This window comes from Pituophis catenifer, unplaced genomic scaffold (genome assembly GCF_029215685.1).
Source record: "Pituophis catenifer annectens isolate HBS135680 unplaced genomic scaffold, rPitCat1.0.hap2 SCAF_9, whole genome shotgun sequence".
Classification (NCBI taxonomy): Eukaryota; Metazoa; Chordata; class Lepidosauria; order Squamata; family Colubridae; genus Pituophis; species Pituophis catenifer.
The window spans coordinates 470,679-491,447 of NW_027256889.1; the positions used below are offsets into that span (position 1 = coordinate 470,679).

The 20,769-nt window shown below is 50.1% G+C and overlaps 1 protein-coding gene and 1 pseudogene across 1 annotated transcript; both read right to left on the reverse strand.

Moving 5' to 3' along the window:
* Positions 1–252: 252 nt before the first annotated feature.
* LOC139321431 (cytochrome P450 2A13-like) lies at positions 253–11,687 on the reverse strand (annotated as a pseudogene).
* Positions 11,688–13,951: 2,264 nt separating this feature from the next.
* Positions 13,952–18,620, reverse strand: LOC139321304 (cytochrome P450 2A13-like). Its single transcript, XM_070949975.1, has 9 exons — positions 18,441–18,620; positions 17,390–17,552; positions 16,968–17,117; positions 16,421–16,581; positions 15,961–16,137; positions 15,397–15,538; positions 14,976–15,163; positions 14,681–14,822; positions 13,952–14,366 (listed from the first exon to the last, which is right to left on the reverse strand). Exons 1-9 carry the CDS (start codon positions 18,618–18,620, stop codon positions 14,185–14,187), a joined length of 1,485 nt encoding a protein of 494 aa, XP_070806076.1. The 3' UTR covers positions 13,952–14,184.
* Between the last annotated feature and the right edge of the window lie 2,149 nt (positions 18,621–20,769).

Genomic DNA, 20,769 nt, shown 5'->3' on the forward strand with positions numbered 1-20,769 from the left:
AAGTGGCCAGAGCTGCTGGAGGACAGGGCACAGAGGTTGGGGTACAGGAGCAGGAACCAGAATGCAATACAGGGGACGGGGTGCCCTTAGGTCCCAGGCTCTCTGGAGATGGAGAGGCAGCTGTGGTGACCTCAGGGAGAGAGCCATGTCCTTAGAGGGCATCTCCTGGACCTAGAAGGTCACCAGGAAGGAATTGGCAAAGTGGGGAGAGATGGGAAATGAACGTTGCAAAGGCTCCAGAGGGCCCCTCGCTCAGCGGGGGATGACAGAGAACTCATAGATCCGTGGGATAGTTGCCAATCCCACCAACATTGGGGAGAGGTCAATATCTTCAGGGGGCACAGATGACTTGAAGTGGAAATGCTGAAGGATGCTGGTGAGGAAGAGCTCAGCACGGGCCAGATGTTCTCCGAAGCAGTAGCGCTTTCCTACAAGAGACCAGAGCAGAGAGGCCAGTGGGCAGGAGGACCCCCTGGCTGCCTCCCTAATGGGCCCTGAGAGGGTCCTTCCTTTGAGGATGCAACAGAGGAGTTGGGGGATCCCTTCTCATAACTGCGTCCAAGTAGAATGAGCCAGGATGCAGTTTCTTGATGACTCTCTGCATACCAGGGAGGGGCAGGAAGGAAACAGGGGTGACCTTTGGGGGAGGGTCTTTGGGAGGGTTGTCAGAAGGAACTTTGTGGCTTGAAAAATTTGGGGCTCACCAGTAGAGAAGGGTATGAAAGCCTCATTCTTCTGGAACTGCCCCTTCTCATCCAGGAAGCGTTGGGGGTCAAACTCCTCAGGTCTTGTAAAATATTTGGGGTCTCTCATTGCTGTTCCCAACATGGGGAATACCTCAGTCCCCTGAGGGCAGGAAATAGCATTGATTATTCAGGCTGATGGGAACTATGATCCAACTTATGTGGAAGACTGATACCCTTGAGGACTACCTTAGACTGGGTGCTGAAGTGTGGGAGTAGAGATATCCCTCCCCTTAATACCCTGACAATTGTGTATCCTCTTAACTGGACATCTTGGGTGACCCGCCATGGGACTACTAAGGGTAGAATGTCCCCAAATCTCTGTATCTCATGAATCATAGCTTCCGTGTAGGGCATCTTCAGCCTGTCCTCCATGCTGGGAGTCTGATTGACACCAACAACACGGTCAAGCTCCTTGTGGATCTTCTCTGGGGAGAGATCAGAAAAAGGGAGAGTAGGCACCAGAGGAGGTCCACTTCTGCCCTTCCAGTTCTGATCTGGGAACCTCAGAAGCTTCCTGAGGAGGCAGGAAGATCTCCCATCATACAGGTGACCACATGACATATCTGAATTTCTCACATATTAGTTCTTAGGAAAAACCAGTGGTAAGAATTGCTCAACAAGGAGTGTGTTATGGGAAGATGAAAAGCATGGAAAAGATGTGAGTTGAGAGTGTACAACTATCTTGACTTCTTGATGTGAAGTAATGATTAAGGTGATGGATGAGGATCAGAAAAATCCAGATTCCACCCACAGCTGGAGAAGTTCTTTAAGTGATTTGCTCCAATCCTTCTCAGTTCCACCTACCCATGGAGTTGTGGGTGACAACAGGAAAGGAAGAGCTTCAACTCCTGGAGAAAAGGTGATGGAACTCCAACAAATCCCTCAACTGGTACTTAGGAGAAGGAGTTGGGCCTTGGAGTTTCAACTGTTCCAACCACCCCCCTGCTCTCTGTCTGGGAGTTTTTACTCCTCTCTTGCCATGGAAGTCACCTTCCACCTCTGGGTACTTCAGCAGGATCAGGAACCCATAACGCAAAGTGGTGCTGACTGTTTCCGTACCACCAAAGAAGATACTAATTGCGGTTGCAACCAGTTCCTCCATGGAGAGGAAAGAGTTAGGGGTTTTTTCTTCCTTGATGGAACAAAAGGGAAAGGTTTTATTAAGTTTATCTCTCTAGTTCAGCATATTGGCCAACAGAATTACAACTCCCCACCCCACCCCATGTCTCAGCCAGCACAGTCATCAACTTGGCTGAAGGTCTACTTGGGAGAAAGAGGCCAAATCCAGTAGCAAAGTTCTTGCATCTACTTCTGGGTGGCCTCAGCTACACTTAGGCAGAGCCCTGGAGCTCCAGGTATTTCACAGCTTTCCTAATTCCCTGATATCAGACCTTCTCCAGAAGTCTGAAAACGCTGAAACTGAGACTGATTTTGCTGCCAACACTGGACATTTGTTGACTTGAACTGTGAACCGGACCTTGACCACAAACTTGTCCAGTGGTTTAGGCTCTTGTAGAGCAGGAATCTGGGGCAGTTCCTCTCAAAAGACCCTTTGATTGAGAATCTGCCAAAAGTTTGTATCTGATCCCACTTAGGTTGCTTGTTTATTTAGTGCATATCATTCATGGACTAGCGACATATATAAACATTTCACCTATGCATAAAACACAATAACATATAAATGTTAAAAAGATCTATGTTCAAATACTGGTATATGTCCTCAGCTTACAGCCGGTCACAATATGATCTACAGTTTGTCATCTACCGCCCCATCGCCCTTTTGAACTCCTGCTACATATGCCTGGAAAGATTAATTATAAACAGGATAGACGCCCTAATAGATCAACGTTTGTGTGGAAATTGGGATCGTAGAAACACCCAGGAGCATAGAAGAGTCCAAAGGCAGATGCATGAATAAATGTGATAAATGTATTTATTCATATAATAAAACATATTAACTATATACAAAGGCTGTCTTAATATCCATTAGGATAGGGGGCACACAGTGTGTGTGACTACCCCTATCAAAGATCATGTCTCATGGAGAACAAACGTAAAAAGAGAGCATGGTGGAAAGGTTAGAGGGGGTTTTATACTCAGTGTAAGCCCCTCCTCTCCACATAGGGGTGGGGGCACTTTCTGCCTCCACTAGTGTCTGTATGATATATGTGCCAATGGCTTGCAAATACTTGACAGTTCCCCATCTTGCGAGCCAATGGCATGCAAACATACAAATGCAATGCACAACAGATTTTACCCTGTGAGACATAACTTTTTACACAGATCTTTGTGCCTATCTGCTGATAGAGGTTTTGTGAAAATATCAGCTGTTTGATATTTGGTCTGACAATGTGATAAAGATATAAACCCCATCTCTACTAGTTGCCTAACATTTTGATAGCGGATATCAATATGTCTGGACCTTTTTCCCACCGCATAGGCTTTGGCAATGCCTATGGCCCCGGTGTTGTCTTCTATAATTTGGATGGGCAAAGTCGGTGGTGTCCAGATGCTAGAAATTAAGGCATCAAACCATATCAGATCGTTCCCTGCCTCTGATAAGCATGCATATTCGGCCTCAGCGGTGGAGCACGAAACAAATTTCTGTTGCCCCACATGCCAATGGATGGGTGCCTCATTTAATAGTACCAAGAAGCCCGAAGTACTCCTACGTGTCTTGGTATCTCCGGCCCAGTCCGCATCCACGAAGCATTTTAATTGGGCCTTGTCTCTATTCTCAGGTTCCAAGCGAAGCACGTAATCTGCTGTGGTCTTGAGATACCTTAATAGCTTTTTAATGGCCAACCAGTGGAACTGGGTAGGATGTTCCACTTGTCTAGATAGCAGGTTTACGGCCAGGGCAATATCTGGACGGCTCCAGTTACTTATATATAGTAATGAGCCGATCACTGACCTAAATAGAGTATTATTTTGGAACTCTGGGCTATCCTTGTGTGCCAATCCATAATAGTCGGTCTGCATTGGGATAGCCGTTGGCTTGCTATCTTCCATTTTACATTTCACCAAGAGTTCCTCTATCTTTTCCTTTTGGGAGAGAGCAAAACCTTTTGGTGTAGTGATGATTTGTACGCCTAGGTACTTGTCCACATATCCTAAAGACTTTAGAGTGAACTTTTTTTGTAGGGTCCTGGCAAATATAATACTTCCCCCCTTGTCAGGCCCTATATATAAAAGGTCATCGACATACACTAGGACTTTCTCCAGCCCCCCTTTGGTATCCCTTGTGAAGGTACATTTATCAGCTGGAGATGGATGAAAACCCAGTGATTTGAGAGTTTTAGTCAGGCATTTGTACCACAGTCTGCCTGATTGTTTGAGGCCGTACAAACTTTTCTTCAGAAGCCAGGTGTGGCCTTCCTGCCGTTGAAATCCGGGGGCACCTCTGACGTAAATTTCTTGTTTTAGATGTGCGTGTAAATAAGCAGTTTGCACATCAAATTGAAAAATGTGTTCCCCATGTGCTGCTGCGGTGACCAAAGCCGCTCTCACGGTGGGGGAGTATGTTTCATCAAAGTCCTGCAAGTAGCGCTGTGCGTAGCCTTGTGCTACCAGCCGGGCCTTATAGAGGAGTTTGTTGTTGGGCATTGGCTTGACCTTGTAGACCCAACGGGTGCCAATTGCTTTCCTCTTTTTGGGGACTTCCATGGGGATGAAGACTTTCAATTTTTTGAGACTGTCCATTTCCCGCTCCATTGCCACCCTCCACCTGCGCTGTTCTTCCTCGGGAAGCTGGAGGACATCTGAGTACGTTTTAGGGGCCATGGTAACGCTGTTGACCGAGGCAACACAGCCAATATCCAACCTTTTGGGTGGCACCCCTTTATTGGAGCGTTTTGACCGTCTGGGAAATTGCCACTCACCATCATCATTGTCATCCGGAGCATCGGTGTCAGAATTGGAGCTGCCGGAAGTATCTTTCCAATCAAAATGGGGCGGGCCTCTGTCCCAGGCGCTGCGAAGATATGGTCGTTTAGGTGAGGCAGGAGGTGTGAAGTCACCCAGGGATTCCTTGTCTGAGTCGTCAGAGTCAGGTAGGGATTCATCACCATCCGGATCTTCGCTGGCCAGTTGTTTGGAGTTTGTTGGTTCATCCTCTTCAGGTGGTGCTGGTTGTTCAGTGTCGCTTCTAATAGGGGAATAACCGGGTTCATTGGAATGAATTTTTGACCAATTTGACCCCTCCTCAAAGGAAGCTGATCTAGAGACAATGACAAGGTTATTTTTGTCTACAAACCTGGAGGCCTTGCTGCCGGTTGCATAACCTATAAATCTGAGCCTCCTTGATGCCTTGCCCCCCTTTCTTCTGAGGTGCTTGGGAATATGGACCCAGACATAGGAACCAAAAATTCTCAGGTGTGAGAGGCTAGGTTTCCTTCCATGGACCAGGAAGTATGGGGTTTGGTTAATGGCACTACTCCACGTCCTGTTGACTAGATAATTAGCCATTTTGACCGCTTCTGCCCAAAAAACTTGGCTCATGTCAGCATCTGCAAGTAGGCAGTTCATGACATTCTGCAGCACGCCATTTCTCCTTTCTACAATACCATTCTCGGACGGAGTTCGAGGGGATGATTTAAAATGGAGGATACCTCTCTCCTTCATCCACTTTTCAAAAATCTTGGATGTAAACTCAGTCCCCCTATCACTCTGCACCTGAGCGATGCACACCTTGTGTTGCGTTTGGATCTGGTTGTAAAGATATTTGAAGTTGGTAAAGACTTCAGTTTTGTCCTTTAAAATAAATACATGGCCATAACGAGAGTAATCATCTACTACCGTTAAAAAATAACGCCCCCTACCAAGGGAGGGTCTAAAAGGACCAACCAAATCCATGTGTACCAGCTGATAAGGGTACCTTGCACGACGGGAAGAGACCTTAGGTATAGCAGCGGTTTTAGATTTTGCTGCCTTACAGATGGCACATTCCAAATAGGTATTACAATTCTTTATCTTAAGCCCATCAGAAAAATCTTGCATTTTCTTGATAACCGGGAAGCTGGCATGGCCAAGCCTGCGGTGTAATATATGAGCATAATCCAAGTGTAAAGGTTTACCCATGCATACTTTGTCAACCTTATGTATCTTACTATTACAAGCCTTGGTCTGTTCAGTAATGAGAGTAGGCACTGGATTAATGGTCACCTTAGAGTTCCTCAGGGTTGGCTGAGGAGTTGTGACCTTAATGGGCTCAGCCTTAATGGCTTTGGATGTCCTAGGAGCTGGTTTAAAAGCTTCATTGGTTTTAGGTCCAGGCTCCTTGAGTTTGGACAACCTGGGGGCTGGCACAGAAGCTTTCTGCTCTATCTGGGTGTTAGCTCCCTGAGCCCTCTTGTTAGATTTCTTGTGCCTTTTGACCTGTGCTTTTGGGGAAAAATAAGGCAAATTGTTGATTTTTACAATATCGCCAACAACACCCCCATTTTCGGAAACATAACCTCCACCCTTCTCAAAAACCAGTTTTACATTTTTATCCTCAGTCAATTTTAAGATGCTTAAAAGGTTGTTCTTGATTGAGGGAACATACAGTGCCCCTGTGACATCTCCTATACCAGGCACATTGATCACGCCTTCCCCAGTTACCTCTGCCTTGTCCCCAGTGGCAACTTTTACTGAGGACTTGAGTGGGTGTAAAACCTTAAATCGTGGCTTCGTGTTGGCTTTTTGCGTTGATGCACCTGAATCAAGAAGCCACAGCCCCTCAGCATCCTTTACCTGGGAGGTGTGATTGTCACTAGTGATACTACAGAATTGGTATCCTTTATGACCACCTCCCCCTCTTCCACGGCCTCTTTTATTTTTATTGTGCTTAAGTCCAGCCGTGTTGGCCCTAGAGCGAGGGCACTCCCTTTTAAAGTGACCTTGTATGCCACAGTCAAAGCAGGTGGGAAGGGTATTAATCCTTTCACATGTGTCCTGGCGCCTCCTCTGAGGCCTAGGTCTGTGATATGCCTCCTTCATTTCTTGTTGTTCCTCATCTCTGCGCCTTAAATCTTCCTCAATAAAGCGGCCAGAAAAGTATTCTATATTTCTTTGTTCCCTAGAAACCCCTTCTAGAGAAATAATAAAGGGACTCCAGGATTTGTCTAGGGAGTTCAACATCACACTAATTAAAGTGGATTCAGAAACAGGCTCCCCCCTCTGTATAAGATCATCCCTCATGACTTTAAGCGTTGCCAAATGTTCCCCCATTTTGACACCAGGTTTGAGTTTATAGTTGTGGAAAATTCTTGACAATCTGCTGGTTGCAGCCATATTGTCACTATGGAACAAATTATATAGGGCAGTCCAAACTTCCTGAGCTGTGAGGCCGTCTGAAAGACTGGCATTCAGAGCTGTGTCTATAGAACTTAACAGGGTTGTGTAAGCTCTTTTATGCAGGAACTCAATTTCAGGGCTCCAAGGTAAAGGGGGTGGTCTTTTGATTATGTCCAGAGTATTTTCTCTTAAGAGAATTATCTGAATCTCTTTACACCATTTTTTAAAATTCTGACCACTTAAATGTAATTTTTCAAAATTATTTGGCAAAGTTACAAAATTATTGCCATTAAACTGCATGGGGAGTTGTTCAAATGGCTGAAAAGAGCCTGTTGTGAATGGCATTGGGATCCCTAAGCCTGGGATCGATTGCTTAGGTCTGGCTCCTTTTTGTAGTCCTTCTGTAGTTTGAAGCAACTGGGCACGTGCAGGAAATGGAGCATGCTCCAAAGCCTTTTCTTGTTGGAGCTCCGATCTCCCTCTCTGAGCTCTGAAGTCAGGTCTGGCTGGAGCTTCAGGGTAGGCCCGAACATCATCTGGGTGGCGGGGAAGCCTTGGAGGAGTGGGAAGAAGGCCTGGAGATCTTTCTGGAGACTGGAGGCCCATCAGATGAGGTCCATGGGCTGGGTAGGCCTGGAAATGTCTCTGGATCTCCTCTTCTCCATCAGAGGAGCAGGATTGCAGCTCCGGATCATCCCAGCAGGGCCGGAAAGGTGCGGAGGCCTCAGCCTGGGCCTCCCTGGAGCATTCAGTGAATGGTGAGCGCCTCTGCAGTGGGGGGTGGGAGGCTGCAGGTCCATCTGGGTTCCTCCGGGGGTGGGAGGTTGGATTTGGGGCCCTCCTTGAGTGGGCAGCTGGGTCTGGGGCCTCGGAGGGGGCAGTGGGTGGTTGCTCCATAAGTTCCAGGACAGCGACCAGGGCCTCTATGGCCTCTTTGATGTTTGCCATGGCAGGCGGGGCCTGGCAAGGGGCTTGTGGATTCAGAGTGGTCCTCTGGGCCGCTGGAATGCTGAACTGACTGGCTGGCATTGTAGGCCTGGGCTGTGGAGCTGGGGATGGCCTGGCTCGTGGTGCTGGCAAAGGGCCCAGGGGAGCAGCCATCTTGGAGGAAGTTGCCTCCGGAAGTGGCCTGGTGGCCATTTTGTTTGGCGGGAAACTGGGTGGGGGGGCAGTCTCTCTGGCGGCAGGCGCCATCTTGGAGAGATCAGGCAGGGGAGTCCTTACCGGGATGGCAGGCATCTCTGGTGCTGCCTCCTCAGGCCTCTCTCTGGCTGCTGCCCTTGTCTTCAGGAGGGAGGCAAGCGCTGCTCTGCACTCCTCTTCTGACATGTCAGCCACTTGCCTGTCCAGGCTTTCATCCGGTCCTTCTGCCCCCTCTTCGTCAGTGCTGAAGAAGCCTTCTCCAACATTGCCTGGCTCGGCCCCTGGGATCTCTTGCTGCATCTGGGTGGCCTCTGGCTGCCAGGGTGTAGCTGGATGGAAACCCCCTTCAATGTTTTCCATCGTTGATTCAGTCTGGGGCTGCTGTGAAGTTCTCCTCCGTTGAAGGCCTCTGGTCACAACAGGGGAGCTTCTCTCACAGGTTATTTTGGAGGGCATCTCGCCTTTTCAGCAGCTCCTGGAGTGGAGTTCTGCTACCATTCCCTCTGCTACCATTCTGTGGAAATTGGGATCGTAGAAACACCCAGGAGCATAGAAGAGTCCAAAGGCAGATGCATGAATAAATGTGATAAATGTATTTATTCATATAACAAAACATATTAACTATATACAAAGGCTGTCTTAATATCCATTAGGATAGGGGGCACACAGCGTGTGTGACTACCCCTATCAAAGATCATGTCTCATGGAGAACAAACGTAAAAAGAGAGCATGGTGGAAAGGTTAGAGGGGGTTTTATACTCAGTGTAAGCCCCTCCTCTCCACATAGGGGTGGGGGCACTTTCTGCCTCCACTAGTGTCTGTATGATATATGTGCCAATGGCTTGCAAATACTTGACAGTTTGCCTGTGGAACAAGCTGGCTTCTGACAAGACCGGAGCTGTGTAGACCAGGTGCTAAGCCTAACAGGCTGTGTTGATGAGGCCTCAGAACCGCGGCCCTGTTTGTGGGCCTAACCGCAGCATACGTCAGATGTTCTGGCAACAATGGGATGCATATTTGAGTTGGTCTGACTATATTGCTGTGCCTGTATTTCTGTGCGCATTAATCATCCCATTAATCAGGTCAAGGTGTTCCCCGTTTACCTGCAGCATTTTCACCAGGAAGCAGACAATGAAATCCTGTGGGGAGTTGGGGTCTAGGGTCTCCTGGTGGGCTCTTGTCTTCCTGACCACAAATTCCCTCAGCTCTGAAGACCTCTTGAAAGCCATTTGTTGTGAGCTGGGGAGGCGTTGCACAATGTCAAAGAAGATGTCCAAGAGCTGCAGGTTGGATGCAGGTTGGAGAAGGGAGGAAAGGAGGATTTTACCGGGAGAAGAAGACCCTGGCAGGTGTAGCTGAGTGGAGATGGGGATGGGCAAGGCCTGGGAGGGGGAGGAGAAGGAGAAGGATCCCAGGAGACTTCAGGCCCTGACCCTTCCTTTCCCCACAAGTGAGTTGCTTCTTCAGGTCTGCAGAAGAAGGTCCTCCTTCATCAGTGGGAGAGGAGCCAACCGTAGTCAAAGCAGCTGCCAAAGATGATGGAGCTGATGACGTTGGACACGGAGCGGCTCAGGAAGTAGGTGGGGTCAAAGGGGGCTTCTGGGGGGGGGAGAAGCCCTTATAGACCCAAAGCAACCGGAAACACTCGGGGCCCACCCCTACCCCCATAAGGAAACAAACAAACACCCCAGGCTAAAGCGGGCTCCGGTTGCAGGTCTCCTAGGACTGGTCAGGATCCCTCCTTCAACCAGGATAGCCTCACCTCTGGGGTCATCCGGGGCTATGCAGAGAGGGTGCTGAGGGTGGGGGTGGGGCAGGAAGGGGAAATCTTCCCTTGGGGCTTTGCACCTGTTGGATGGCTAAAGTCAGGTTCCCCTTTTGGATCTTTGGCCTTCGCTGACCAGGCCTGAGCCACTTTCCTCCTTCCCCAAACCTCCATGAATTGCCCCCTTGACCCACTTCTGGGGGCCCAGAAAACTACTTGCCTTTTGTGTCCCTCAGGGCTTCCAGCAGAAAGTGGGCTTCCTCCAGAATCTGTTCTTCGATGGATCTCTTTCCCACTCCGAAACTCTGTAAAGTGGTGATGGAGAACCGTCGCAGCTCTCTGGCCTTTCCCCCGTTGCTGAAGGCAACTCCTGGACAAAAGAGAAGTGGGGAAGGGGGTGTTGGGACCTAAAGGACACCTCCCAGGAGACGCAGAAACTTTGTCCTTCTGAGCCCTTAATTAGAGCTGCTTTCCTGGATGCCGGAGAAGGGCGTCTCTCTAGAGATCTTGAAAGGTGGCTCGTGATGTGGCTATCCATCCTGGAATCATAGAGGTCTGTGTGTTCCAGCTCTCCTGCTCAGCACAAGGTACTTCAAATGCTGCTGACTATCATCAAATCATTGAGGGACCCAGAGCTTGGACGTACCATGACCCTGGAAGATCCAGTCAAAGGTGCCTTGCTACCCCTGGTCCCGGAACTCGTTCGCCTGCTCCCCCAGGGCCTCCTTAATGGCCTCGTAGCCACACAGCACCATGATGCGCCGGGGCTCCAGCTGGAGCCCGTACTTTTCACTCAGCTGCCAGAGAAACCGGGAAAGAGAAGGGGAGAGAATTGGCCGGTGGAACTGAATTGGTCCTCATGAGCATCTTCCCCAGCTGGCCAGATGTGAGCCTGGGCAGAAGCTGCTGGACAGAGAGGGTCTCATTGGGGAAATCCATGGGGTGGGTCTCCTGATGTGGATTAACTTTATTGAACAGCAGGAGTTCAGCCCCTGAGACCCTCAGATACTGGGGAGGGGGGCTATTTGACTCAGTCTATGTTGGGGTAATCATTCCTGGCTAAAAATCTCCTCGGCTTCAGGAGCTCTTTTTACACCTAAATGATCCCCCAAATTCTGCCGCCCCAGCTTCTCCCAATTTCCTACTTGTTTGGTTCCTGAAAAGGAATCCAACAAGAAAGGAAATATTTATAGAAAAGGGTTGTGGCAATTATGAAATACTTATCTTTATTAAAATTAAGATTTAAAATATACAGGTTCTTCTCTTCCTGGACTGCCTGCTGGCAATGAAGGATCAACAAGACAATGGCACCTGATGAGCCACCCAAGCAGTCCGATTCCTCTGCCACCATCCAAGGCCCACTGAACAGGGGGACAAGGAGAGGCCCCATCAAGCTTTGGCTTTCTGGACTCCTCCAGATGGCTGGCTAATGCCAGGGAGCCCAAAACCAGCGATGGCCACTTGAGTTGGTCAGAGGGAAGGCAGGAAGGAGCAGGTGGAAGGGCAGGGGGTTTGGGCATAGGGGGCAGGGGGAGGCCTTACCTTGATGAGTGAATTGGGCAGGTTGTTTCGGTCTATCTAGAGCAGGTTCCCAATCAGGGGGAGGGGCGTGGGTCCAGGGGGCATCTTGCCCCTTTGGTGCTTTTGCTGCCAAGAGGAGAGGACCAGGAGGCCAGCCAGGGCAATGGCCAGGAGGAGGGTCCCTGCTCCCAAGAGATCCATGGGGACGGGCAGCTCCAGCATTTCCCAGGGGCTGCTGTGGGGAGAGTCTCAGCCTGGCTTTCCAGGCACCTAATATAGGACCCAGAAAGAAATGCAACACCCACCTCATCATTCAGGTTGTGCAACAGCCCAGGTCTCTTCCAAGCCTGGCAGGAGAGTGACGTCTGCCTAGGGCACATTTCTGCCAATTCATATCTATTCAAATTATAGGTGGAGGCTGCTCAGGAACCAAAGTTGGGGCTATTGCCTACCTCAAACAATAGTTTTGTTCCTTAATTGGAGGTTAAATTAAAAATTGCGGGAACATCAATAATCACATGCATCGAAGACCACCATAGTGACCTCCTCAGCATCCCGAAGTTATCATGCAGTTGATACAACTTAGATATCTTTTGGGGTGTGTGGAGAAAGGGAAAGTTTTCCTCTGAGGATAGAGTTTGCATTATCCAGGACAGAAGCCAGGAGGCCGATACAAGGTAGAATGGAGTGAGAGACTGCAGGGGGACCAGGAATATTCAAGGGCAAGGAATGTTCATTGATTGAACTTCGGCTCAACTCCAAGGTGCTTTTACAGATGCAGCAGAGGACCTGCAGCCCAGAGATCTGGGGGGCGGGGCATTGGCCTCTGCAGGGGAGGGGGTCATGAAAAGCCCTGGCTACTTTGTTTTTTCAAATGGGAGGCTGGAGACCACCTGCTTGCAAGGGGTGATGGAAAGGAGCCTGGAGATTGCTCGGCCTCAGGGATCAGTTAGCGTCTGACCATTGTAATCTTTCCTTCTGGCTATGGGGGCTGGTGGCACAGTCTTGCCCTGGTTTAGCTCCTTTCTCCAAGGCTGCTCCCAATCCGTGTTGAAACTGAGTAAGAGGTCCAGCCTCGGCTACTCCTTTGTGCGGTGCCACAGGGCTCGGTACTTTCTACGCTCCTCTCAGTCCCTTCGTGGTCACCAATTATTCAAAGATCAAAGCTGGCAATGAACGCGGGAAGAGAGGCTGCTAGAAGACGAAACTCTCCAGTTAATTTTCAGGAGTGTAGCACAGAGGTCGTCTCCCAAAAAGGTAATCTATGAAAATATTGTTCCAGGAGCTTTCATTTACAGGAAAAAGGTGGGTGGGTGTATGCACAAAGGGGAACATACCGTGGAAGAGGGATGTATATGTGTGTTTGTGTTATTCTGATGATCTGGCAGTTTGTTAAAGTGTTTACTTAAGTGTGTTAATTTCTCCATCCTCATTTTTGGGCTATTGAATATTGGTTTTTTTATATGCTCCCAGAATAAATTCTATTCCTGTTTGAATTGCTCCTGGCACTGTCTGTCCTTTTGACAGAGATGGCTAGTCTTACATTTGGTTTTCAATGGCTTTTCGCTACAATGTTTCTCAACTCTTACAAGAAGATCAAATTTAGATTTTTAAAGGGCTTTTTTTAATGGAAGCAAAGCAAGCAAAAAAGAAAAAAACATATCTGACAGTGACATGAAGCTGCTGGGTGAAACCATCCGGCACCATGGAACGAGATATGCTCAGCCTGCTGGTGATACACCAACTCTCCATCTCCATCCCCAGTGAGCCAAGCGATGCTGTGGTCACCCTCTCTCGGGGCCTGTAAGGGTCTGGATCGGGGACAAGGGCTTCAGCTGAACCCTGACGAGAGGGAGTGGTCATGGGTGTCAGGGGCCTCTGGAACTGATGGTTTATCATTATTAACTCTGCCATCTCTGCTGATCTGTAGGCTGTACAATTCCCATTCCTGAACAGGTAGCTTTAGTGCCCACTTCAAAAAGGGTTGTCTCTCATTCTCCCCAGAACAGCTGCTGAAAGGGCTACGGAAATGACAGGATGCCCCCACCGCCTTGCCTGGAACAAGGGAGGAAGAGCTTCCCGTAAGAGAGGAGCAAAAGAGGACGTGGTTTCTCCAGGCGGCAGGAACATGCCAGAATAGCTGCTTCTTTCTCTACCCATGGCCCTCCTTTCCCAGATCAGGGCAGAAGAATCCCAAATTCTGCTCAGGAAGGACGAGGGAAGGATGGACCAGCTCTTGGCATCGATTGGCACCAGCCTCAAACTCCAGCTCCACTTGCTGGCACAGGATCCTTGAACTTCCTCTCTGCTTCCATTTTAGGTTGGGAAAAAATGTTTATTCATATACGACAAGATCAACATAGAGAGGAGATTTAATAAAATGGAAACCCACCCGAGTCAGCAACTTCAAAGGAGAGAGGCGGGACTGAACTAGACTGTCTGAGAAGGAGGAGAAGCAGAACACCACAGCTGACATTCTCCCCACCCGAAGCTGGCCTGGCTGGAGCTGCTGGAGGAAAGGGCACAGAGGTTGGGGTAGAGGAGCAGGAGCTGGAATGCAATGCAGGGGACGGGGTGCCCGAAGGTGCCAGGCTCTCTGGAGATGGAGAGGCAGCTGTGGTGCCCTCAGCAAGAGATCCATGTCCTTAGAGGGCATCTCCTGCAGCCAGAGGAAAGTGGTGGTGGGGGGAGATGTAGAAAGGAATGTTGCCAAGGCTCCAGAGGCCCCCCCCCTCAGCGGAGGATGACAGAGAACTCATAGAACTGTGGGATAGTTGCAAACCCCACCAACATTGGGGAGAGGTCGATGTCTTCAGGGGGCACAGCTGACTTGAAGCGGAAATGCTGCAGGATGCTGGTGAGGAAGAGGAAGAGCTCAGCACGGGCCAGATGTTCCCCGAAGCAGTAGCGCTTTCCTGCAAAAGACCAGAGCAGAGAGGCTGGTGGGCAGGAGGACCCCCTGGCTGCCTCCCCAATGGGGCCTGAGAGCGCACATAACTTGCAGATGCAACAGAGGAGTTGGGGGTCCCTTCTGCGGCTTCTGCATCTCTTTTGAATTTGTGCTTTGTGGAGGAAACTCACAACTGTGGCCAAGATGCGTTTCTGGACCAGCCCTCTGCTTATCAGTCCTCTGCTTATCAGGGAGGAAACAGGGTTGACTCTAAGGGGGTTCTATGAGAGGGTTCTCAGAGGCGACTTTCTGGCTTGAGAAATTGGGGGGGGGGCTCACCAGTGGAGAAGGGTATGAAAGCCTCATTCTTCTGGAACTGCCCCTTCTGATCCAGGAAGTGTTGGGGGTCAAACTCCTCAGGTCTTGCAAAATGTTTGGGGTCTCTCATCGCTGTTCCCAACATGGGGAAAATTTCAGTCCCCTGAGGGCAGGAAATAAAGGAAGCATCAATTACTCTGGCTGGGAACGATGGGGTCTATGATTCAACTCATGTGTGAAAAAAGCTACCCTTGAGGACTACCTTGGAGCAGTAGCTGAAGGATGGGAGCAGAGATATTCTCCTGCCCAAAAATACCTTGGGGATTGTGTACTCTCGTAACTGGACATTTTGGGTGACACGTCGTGCTACCCCCATGGGTATCAGGTCCCCAAATCTCTGTATCTCATGAATCACGGCTTCCGTGTAGGGCATCTGCAGCCTGTCCTCCATGCTGGGAGTCCGACTGACACCAACGATGCGGTCAATCTCCTCGTGGATCTTCTCTGGGGAGAGATCAGAAAGAGGGAGAGGAAGAGCCAGAGGAGATCTACTTCTGCCCTTCCAGTTCTGACCTGGGGACCCCAGCGGCTTCCTGAGGAGGCAGGAAGGCCACCTAGCATGCAGGAGATCAGGTGACGGGTCTGAATTTCACAAGTAGCTCTCAACTGCTCCTGTTCCAACCACCGCCCTGCTCTCTGGATGATGGGTTTTATTTCTCTGTTGCCATGGAAATCACCTTCCACCTCCGGGTACTTCAGCAGGATCAGGAATCCATAACGCAAAGTGGTGCTGACCGTTTCCGTACCACCAATGAAGATGTTAAGCGTGGTTGCGACCAATTCCTCCATGGAGAAGAAAGAGTCAGGTTTGTTTTCTTCCTTGGTGAGAGAAAAGGGAATTTTTAAAAATTGATTTGTTTATCTCTCTAGTTCAGCCTATTGGCCATCAGGATTACAACTCCCCTCACCCCTCCACCAGCACAGCCACCATCTTGACTGAAGGTCTGCTTGGGAGTAAGAGTCAGAATTGAATAACTAAGTTGTTCCATCTACTTCTGAATGGCCTCTGTTAAATTAGGGAGAGACATGGAGCTCCAGCTATTTCACAGATTTCCTAATTTGCTGATATCCGAGTTTCTCTAGAAGTTTGGACATCTTGAACCTTGATTAGGCTGACTTTGCTGCCAACACTGGACTTTTGTTTACTTAAACTCTGGATCAATCTCCCAAAGTTTGTATCTGGTCCCATTCAAGTTGGTCTGTGTGTTAATCATCCCATCAGCAAAGTGTCCCCCTTTTACCTGCAACATTTTCACCAGGAAGCAGTCAATGAAATCTCGTGGGGAGTTGGGGTCCAGGGTCTCTTGGTGGGCTTTTGCCTTCTTGGCCACAAATTCCTTCAGCTCTGAAAACATCTTGAAAGACTTTTGCTGTGAGCCAGGGAGGTGTTGCACGATTCCAAAGAAGATGTCCAAGAGCTGCAGGTTGGATGGCAGGTTGAAGAAGGGAGGAAAGGAGGGTTTTTCTTATAGAAGAAGACCCTGGCAAGTGGAGCTGAGGTAGGATGGGGAGGGCTAGGCCTGGGAGTGGAAACTTTCTTCCCCCAAGAGAGTTGTTCCTTCAAGTCCACAGAAGGTCCTCCTTCAATAGCCAGCCATTGACCTTGCAACCTGCCCTTCACACAAACACCCACTCCAGTGCCGCGAGATTCAGAACCCCCAGAAATGACTTCCCCAAGCAGCAGCAGCAGAAGGGGGGTACCTGTCCCTGGGCTGAGGAGGCAAAGCGAAAAATTTCCAGTATTCCAGTCAGCAGAGCGAGGAACTCTTGGTCTTCGTAGTCAAAGCAGTTGCCAAAGATGATGGAGCAGATGACGTTGGACACGGAGCGGCTCAGGAAGTAGGTGGGGTCAAAGGGGGCTCCTGGGGGGAGAGAAGCCTTCTAGACCCAAAGCAACCAAGGGGTACACTCCTAGACCCCTTAAAGAAAGAAACAAAGCACCCCAGGCTAAAGCAGGCTCTGGTTGCAGGTCTCCTGGGAGGGATCAAGATCCCTCCTTCAACTGGGCCAGCCTCACCTCTGGGGCCATTGGGGGCCATGCAGAGAAGATTGTGGGGGTCTGGGTGGCAGGAAAGGGAAACCTCCCCTTGGTGGTCTTGGTGCTTTGCAAAGAGCTCGGCTTGGATGGTTTAAGCCAGGTTCTCCTTTTTGATATTGGCCTTCACTGACCCAGTGTGAGCCATTTTCCTTCTTCCACCCATGAATTCCCCCCTTGCCCCACTTCAGGGGTATCCAGAAATCCACCTGCCTTTTGTGCTCCTCAGGGCTTCCAGAAGGAAGTGTACTTCCTCCAGGATAGGCTCTTCGATGGATCTCTTTCCCACCCCAAAATTCCGAAGAGTCGTGATGGTGAACCGTCGCAGATGGATGCATTTTTGCCCGTTGCTGGAGGCAACTCCTGTGGATCAAAAGAGAAAGGGGGAAGGGGTGCTGGGACCCAAAGAAGACCTCCCAGCAGGGGCAGGATTGCCCAGCACTCTAGTGGAAGGTAGTCTTTCTGAGCCCTTCCTTAGAACAGAGAACAGGGAAAGGGGGCTCTCCAGGGGTCTGGAAAGTTGGGTCATGGTGAAGACAACCATCCTTGAGCAACACGCCTCAGTGCAGGGGACCTCAAATACAGCTTCCCCTGCAGCTCCCTTGAGGTCAACCAACAGCAATTCTGAACCATACCATAACCCCGGGAGATCCAGTCAAAAGTGCCTTGCTGCCCCCGGTCCTGGAACTCGTTTGCCTGGTCCACCAGGGCCTCTTTAATGGCCTCGTAGCCACACAGCACCACGATGCGCCGGGGCCCCAGCTGGAGCGTGTACACTGGCCCGTACTTTTCGCTCAGCTGCCAGAGAAACCAGGAAAGAGAAGGGGAGAGAATTGGCCAGTGGAACTGAATTGGTCCTCACAAGCATCTTCCCCCGGCTGACCAGATGTGACCCTGGGCAGAAGCTGCTGGACAGAGAGGGTCTCACTGGGGAAATCTATGGGGTGGGTCTCCTGATGTGGATTAACTTTATTGAACAGCAGGGGTTCAGCCCCTGAGACCCTCAGATGCTGGGGAGAGGGGCTGTTTTGCCCCTCTCTAGGTTGATGTTATCATTCCTGGCTAACTCCTAAGGTGCCCTCTGGTTCAGCAGCACTTTCAACCCTCCCCTGTCCCCCGAAATTCTGCCCCCCAGGTGCTCCCAATTTCATTCCTGCCTGGTTGCTGAAAGGGATTGCAGCAGGAAATGTAACACAAGCATGGTGTGTCATTATTAAATATTTATTTTTATTAAAATTAAGATTTAACATATATATGGGTCTGTTGTATCTGGGGTGCAACAACTCTCTCTCTCTGTATAAGTATTTAAAAATCAGGTTAAGGACTTGGAGCGAGACATGGAAGGTGACCTGCGTGTGCATGGAGAGGACACAAAAGGTCAAAGCACACCTCTGGCTGTCCAAAAGAAGCAGGAGCCCTTGCAGGGAAGAGAATGGCAGGAACTGTGTTGCTCTCCCTGGGGAATATCTGCCTGCCGGGTGACAAAAGTCAACCAGGACTTGATGGCACTTTATCAACCATCCAAGCAATCCGATTCCTCTTCCTCCATCCAAGGCCCTTTTGGGTGCTGGGCTCTGCCAGCCAGATGGCCTTTGATGCCAGGGAGTCCAAAGCCAGCAAGGGCCACTTGAACTGGTCAGGGGGAAGGCAGGAAGGAGCAGGCAGAAGGGCAGGGGGAGGCCTTACCTTGATGAGTGAATTGGGCAGGTTGTTTTGGTCTATCCAGAGCAGGTTCCCAATTAAGGGAAGGGGCGTGGGTCCAGGGGGCATCTTGCCCCTTCGGTGCATTTGCTGCCAAGAGGAGAGGACCAGGAGGCCAGCCAGGGCAATGGCCAGGAGGAGGGTCCCTGCTCCCAGGAGATCCATGGGGACGGGCAGCTACAGCACTTCCCAGGGGCTGCCGTGGGGAGAGTGTCAGCCTGACTTTCCAGGCACCTAATATAGGACCCAGAAAGAAGTGCAACGCCCACCTCATCATCCAGGTTGTGCAACCGCCCAGGTGTCTTCCAAGCCAGGCAGGAGAGCGAAGCCTGCCTAGGGGCATTTCTCCCCTTTCTGAGATTCGGTGTCTCTGGTCCCAGGCCTGTCCGGTCCAGCTGGGCCTCTGTGCACAATGTCTCTGTGTTTCCTTCCAGCCTACAAGGCAGGTCTGCCTCTTCTTATCTTTGTATCTTCTGGTCTCAGCATTGATGCAAATAAAGAGAACCTGCCGCCCATCGGTCCAAGGGGGAGCATCGCTAGGCCTCTGAAGGGGTGGGCATCAGTAAGAGCTGCAGCCAATTGGCGGAACCACATGCTTGGAAGTGGGGATGTAAAGAGCCAGGAGATGTGTTAAGGATACTGTTGTGTTGTGTTACCAACCAGCAGAGTGTAGAGCAGAGAGAAACGTTGCTGAGAGCAATGAATAGGAGATGTGCAAACTGGTTTATCTAAAGTTTACTTTATAGTGAAAAAACAATCTCATAGTCTTTAAATCAATCCAAGTCTTTGCCAGTTAAATCAGTCCAGTGATATAAAATCTTCTTACCATACAAACAGTAGTTGGTTAGAATAACAAACTCACTCTGGTTCACAAACCATGATGGTATCCAACGATCCATCCAACGATGATAGCACAATGGATAGCACTCCTCACACAATGGTAGCTTATCATCAACTGAATACGTTACAGTACCTTCCTTAAATACGTTCACAACTAATTACAGCATGACTCAGCATTACAATGAATCAGCAGTAGAACTTTAAAGTCACACAATACATATTCATATTAAAGTCACAGAACACATATATTGCCTGGACAACTTGTTAGGCTCAAATCATATCCTAACAAGATGCACCAGCTATAGGCAGGCAATACCCCTGTACTTCTCTCTGCCCCTCTGCCCTCCACAAGCAATATGTGCAGATGATGAGGCAAGGGGAAAATGCCATATTATCTGGAAACCCCTCAACATCTCCTGGGGCACATGGTTTCTCCTGGCGATTCTCCCAGGCAGGAATTGGCTGGAGTTCCTGTCTCCGATTGCTGGACTGTCCAAAGGCTCAACAGTGCTGTTGCTGATGGCTACTGAGACATGCTAGGATGCCCCACACCGGGAGGGGACATAAAAGTGGTTTCCCCAGGTGGGCAGGGCAGGTGGAGAAGGCAGAGAGGATGGGCAGGACAGCCATTTCTCTTTCCACCGATGGCCTTCCTCCTTCTTTGCCTTCCTGCTCCCTCGGACCAGGTGGGAGGAGGATGGGTGCTCCAGGGGATAAAACCCGTCCAGCAAGCACAAGGGTGTCACCAGGGGCAGCTGCTGACCTTTGACCAATGCCCCCCTTTAAGGAAAGGGCCTGTACTTTTGCTCTTTGGGGGCAGAGCGTGAAGTAATAGCTGCAGAGGGGGAAGCAGAGCTTAGAGGGAAAAGCTGGATGGGGATGGAACAGGACCGATGTTGGGGGAGAGGCCAGGAGGTGCCTTTCGTGCCAGCAGACATTTTTGGGGAGGGAGGCAGAGGGAGACCCACATCTGGGTCTAGGGAGGGTGGGCCAATGGGCAGAACACGGGCACTTCTGCAAATACCCACTGACTCCCGCCAAGTGGGACCCCCTTTTTCCAGGGGAAAGGCAGCTACCGTCCTCCCCAGGGCAGGCACAGCTCTCTTAGGGGCTCTCCAGCTGCTGGGGGGTTCCTGGGAGTGGGGCCCCTTCTGCTCCCCGTTGGCCTGAGCTCCTTTCCATGCAGCAGCATCCAATTCGGAGAAAAGCGGTGACAGTCAACGCAAGAAGACACATCACTTGCTCAGGAAGGCTTGTTCCCGGGTCCCTTGCCTCAATTTCCCTCTTCGTGAATGTGCCATCCAACCCCAAATTGCACCCATTTTTCAGGTTCAGCAGGAAACTCAGTAGACGAGACCACAGGGAAAGCGGGGGTTGGGGGCTGTTTAATGGTGGGAAGGAGGCTGTGCAGTTGCGTTGAATTACCTCCTGCAGAGAAACAGGTCAAAAGACCTTCTGGAGGTCAAATTCTTGG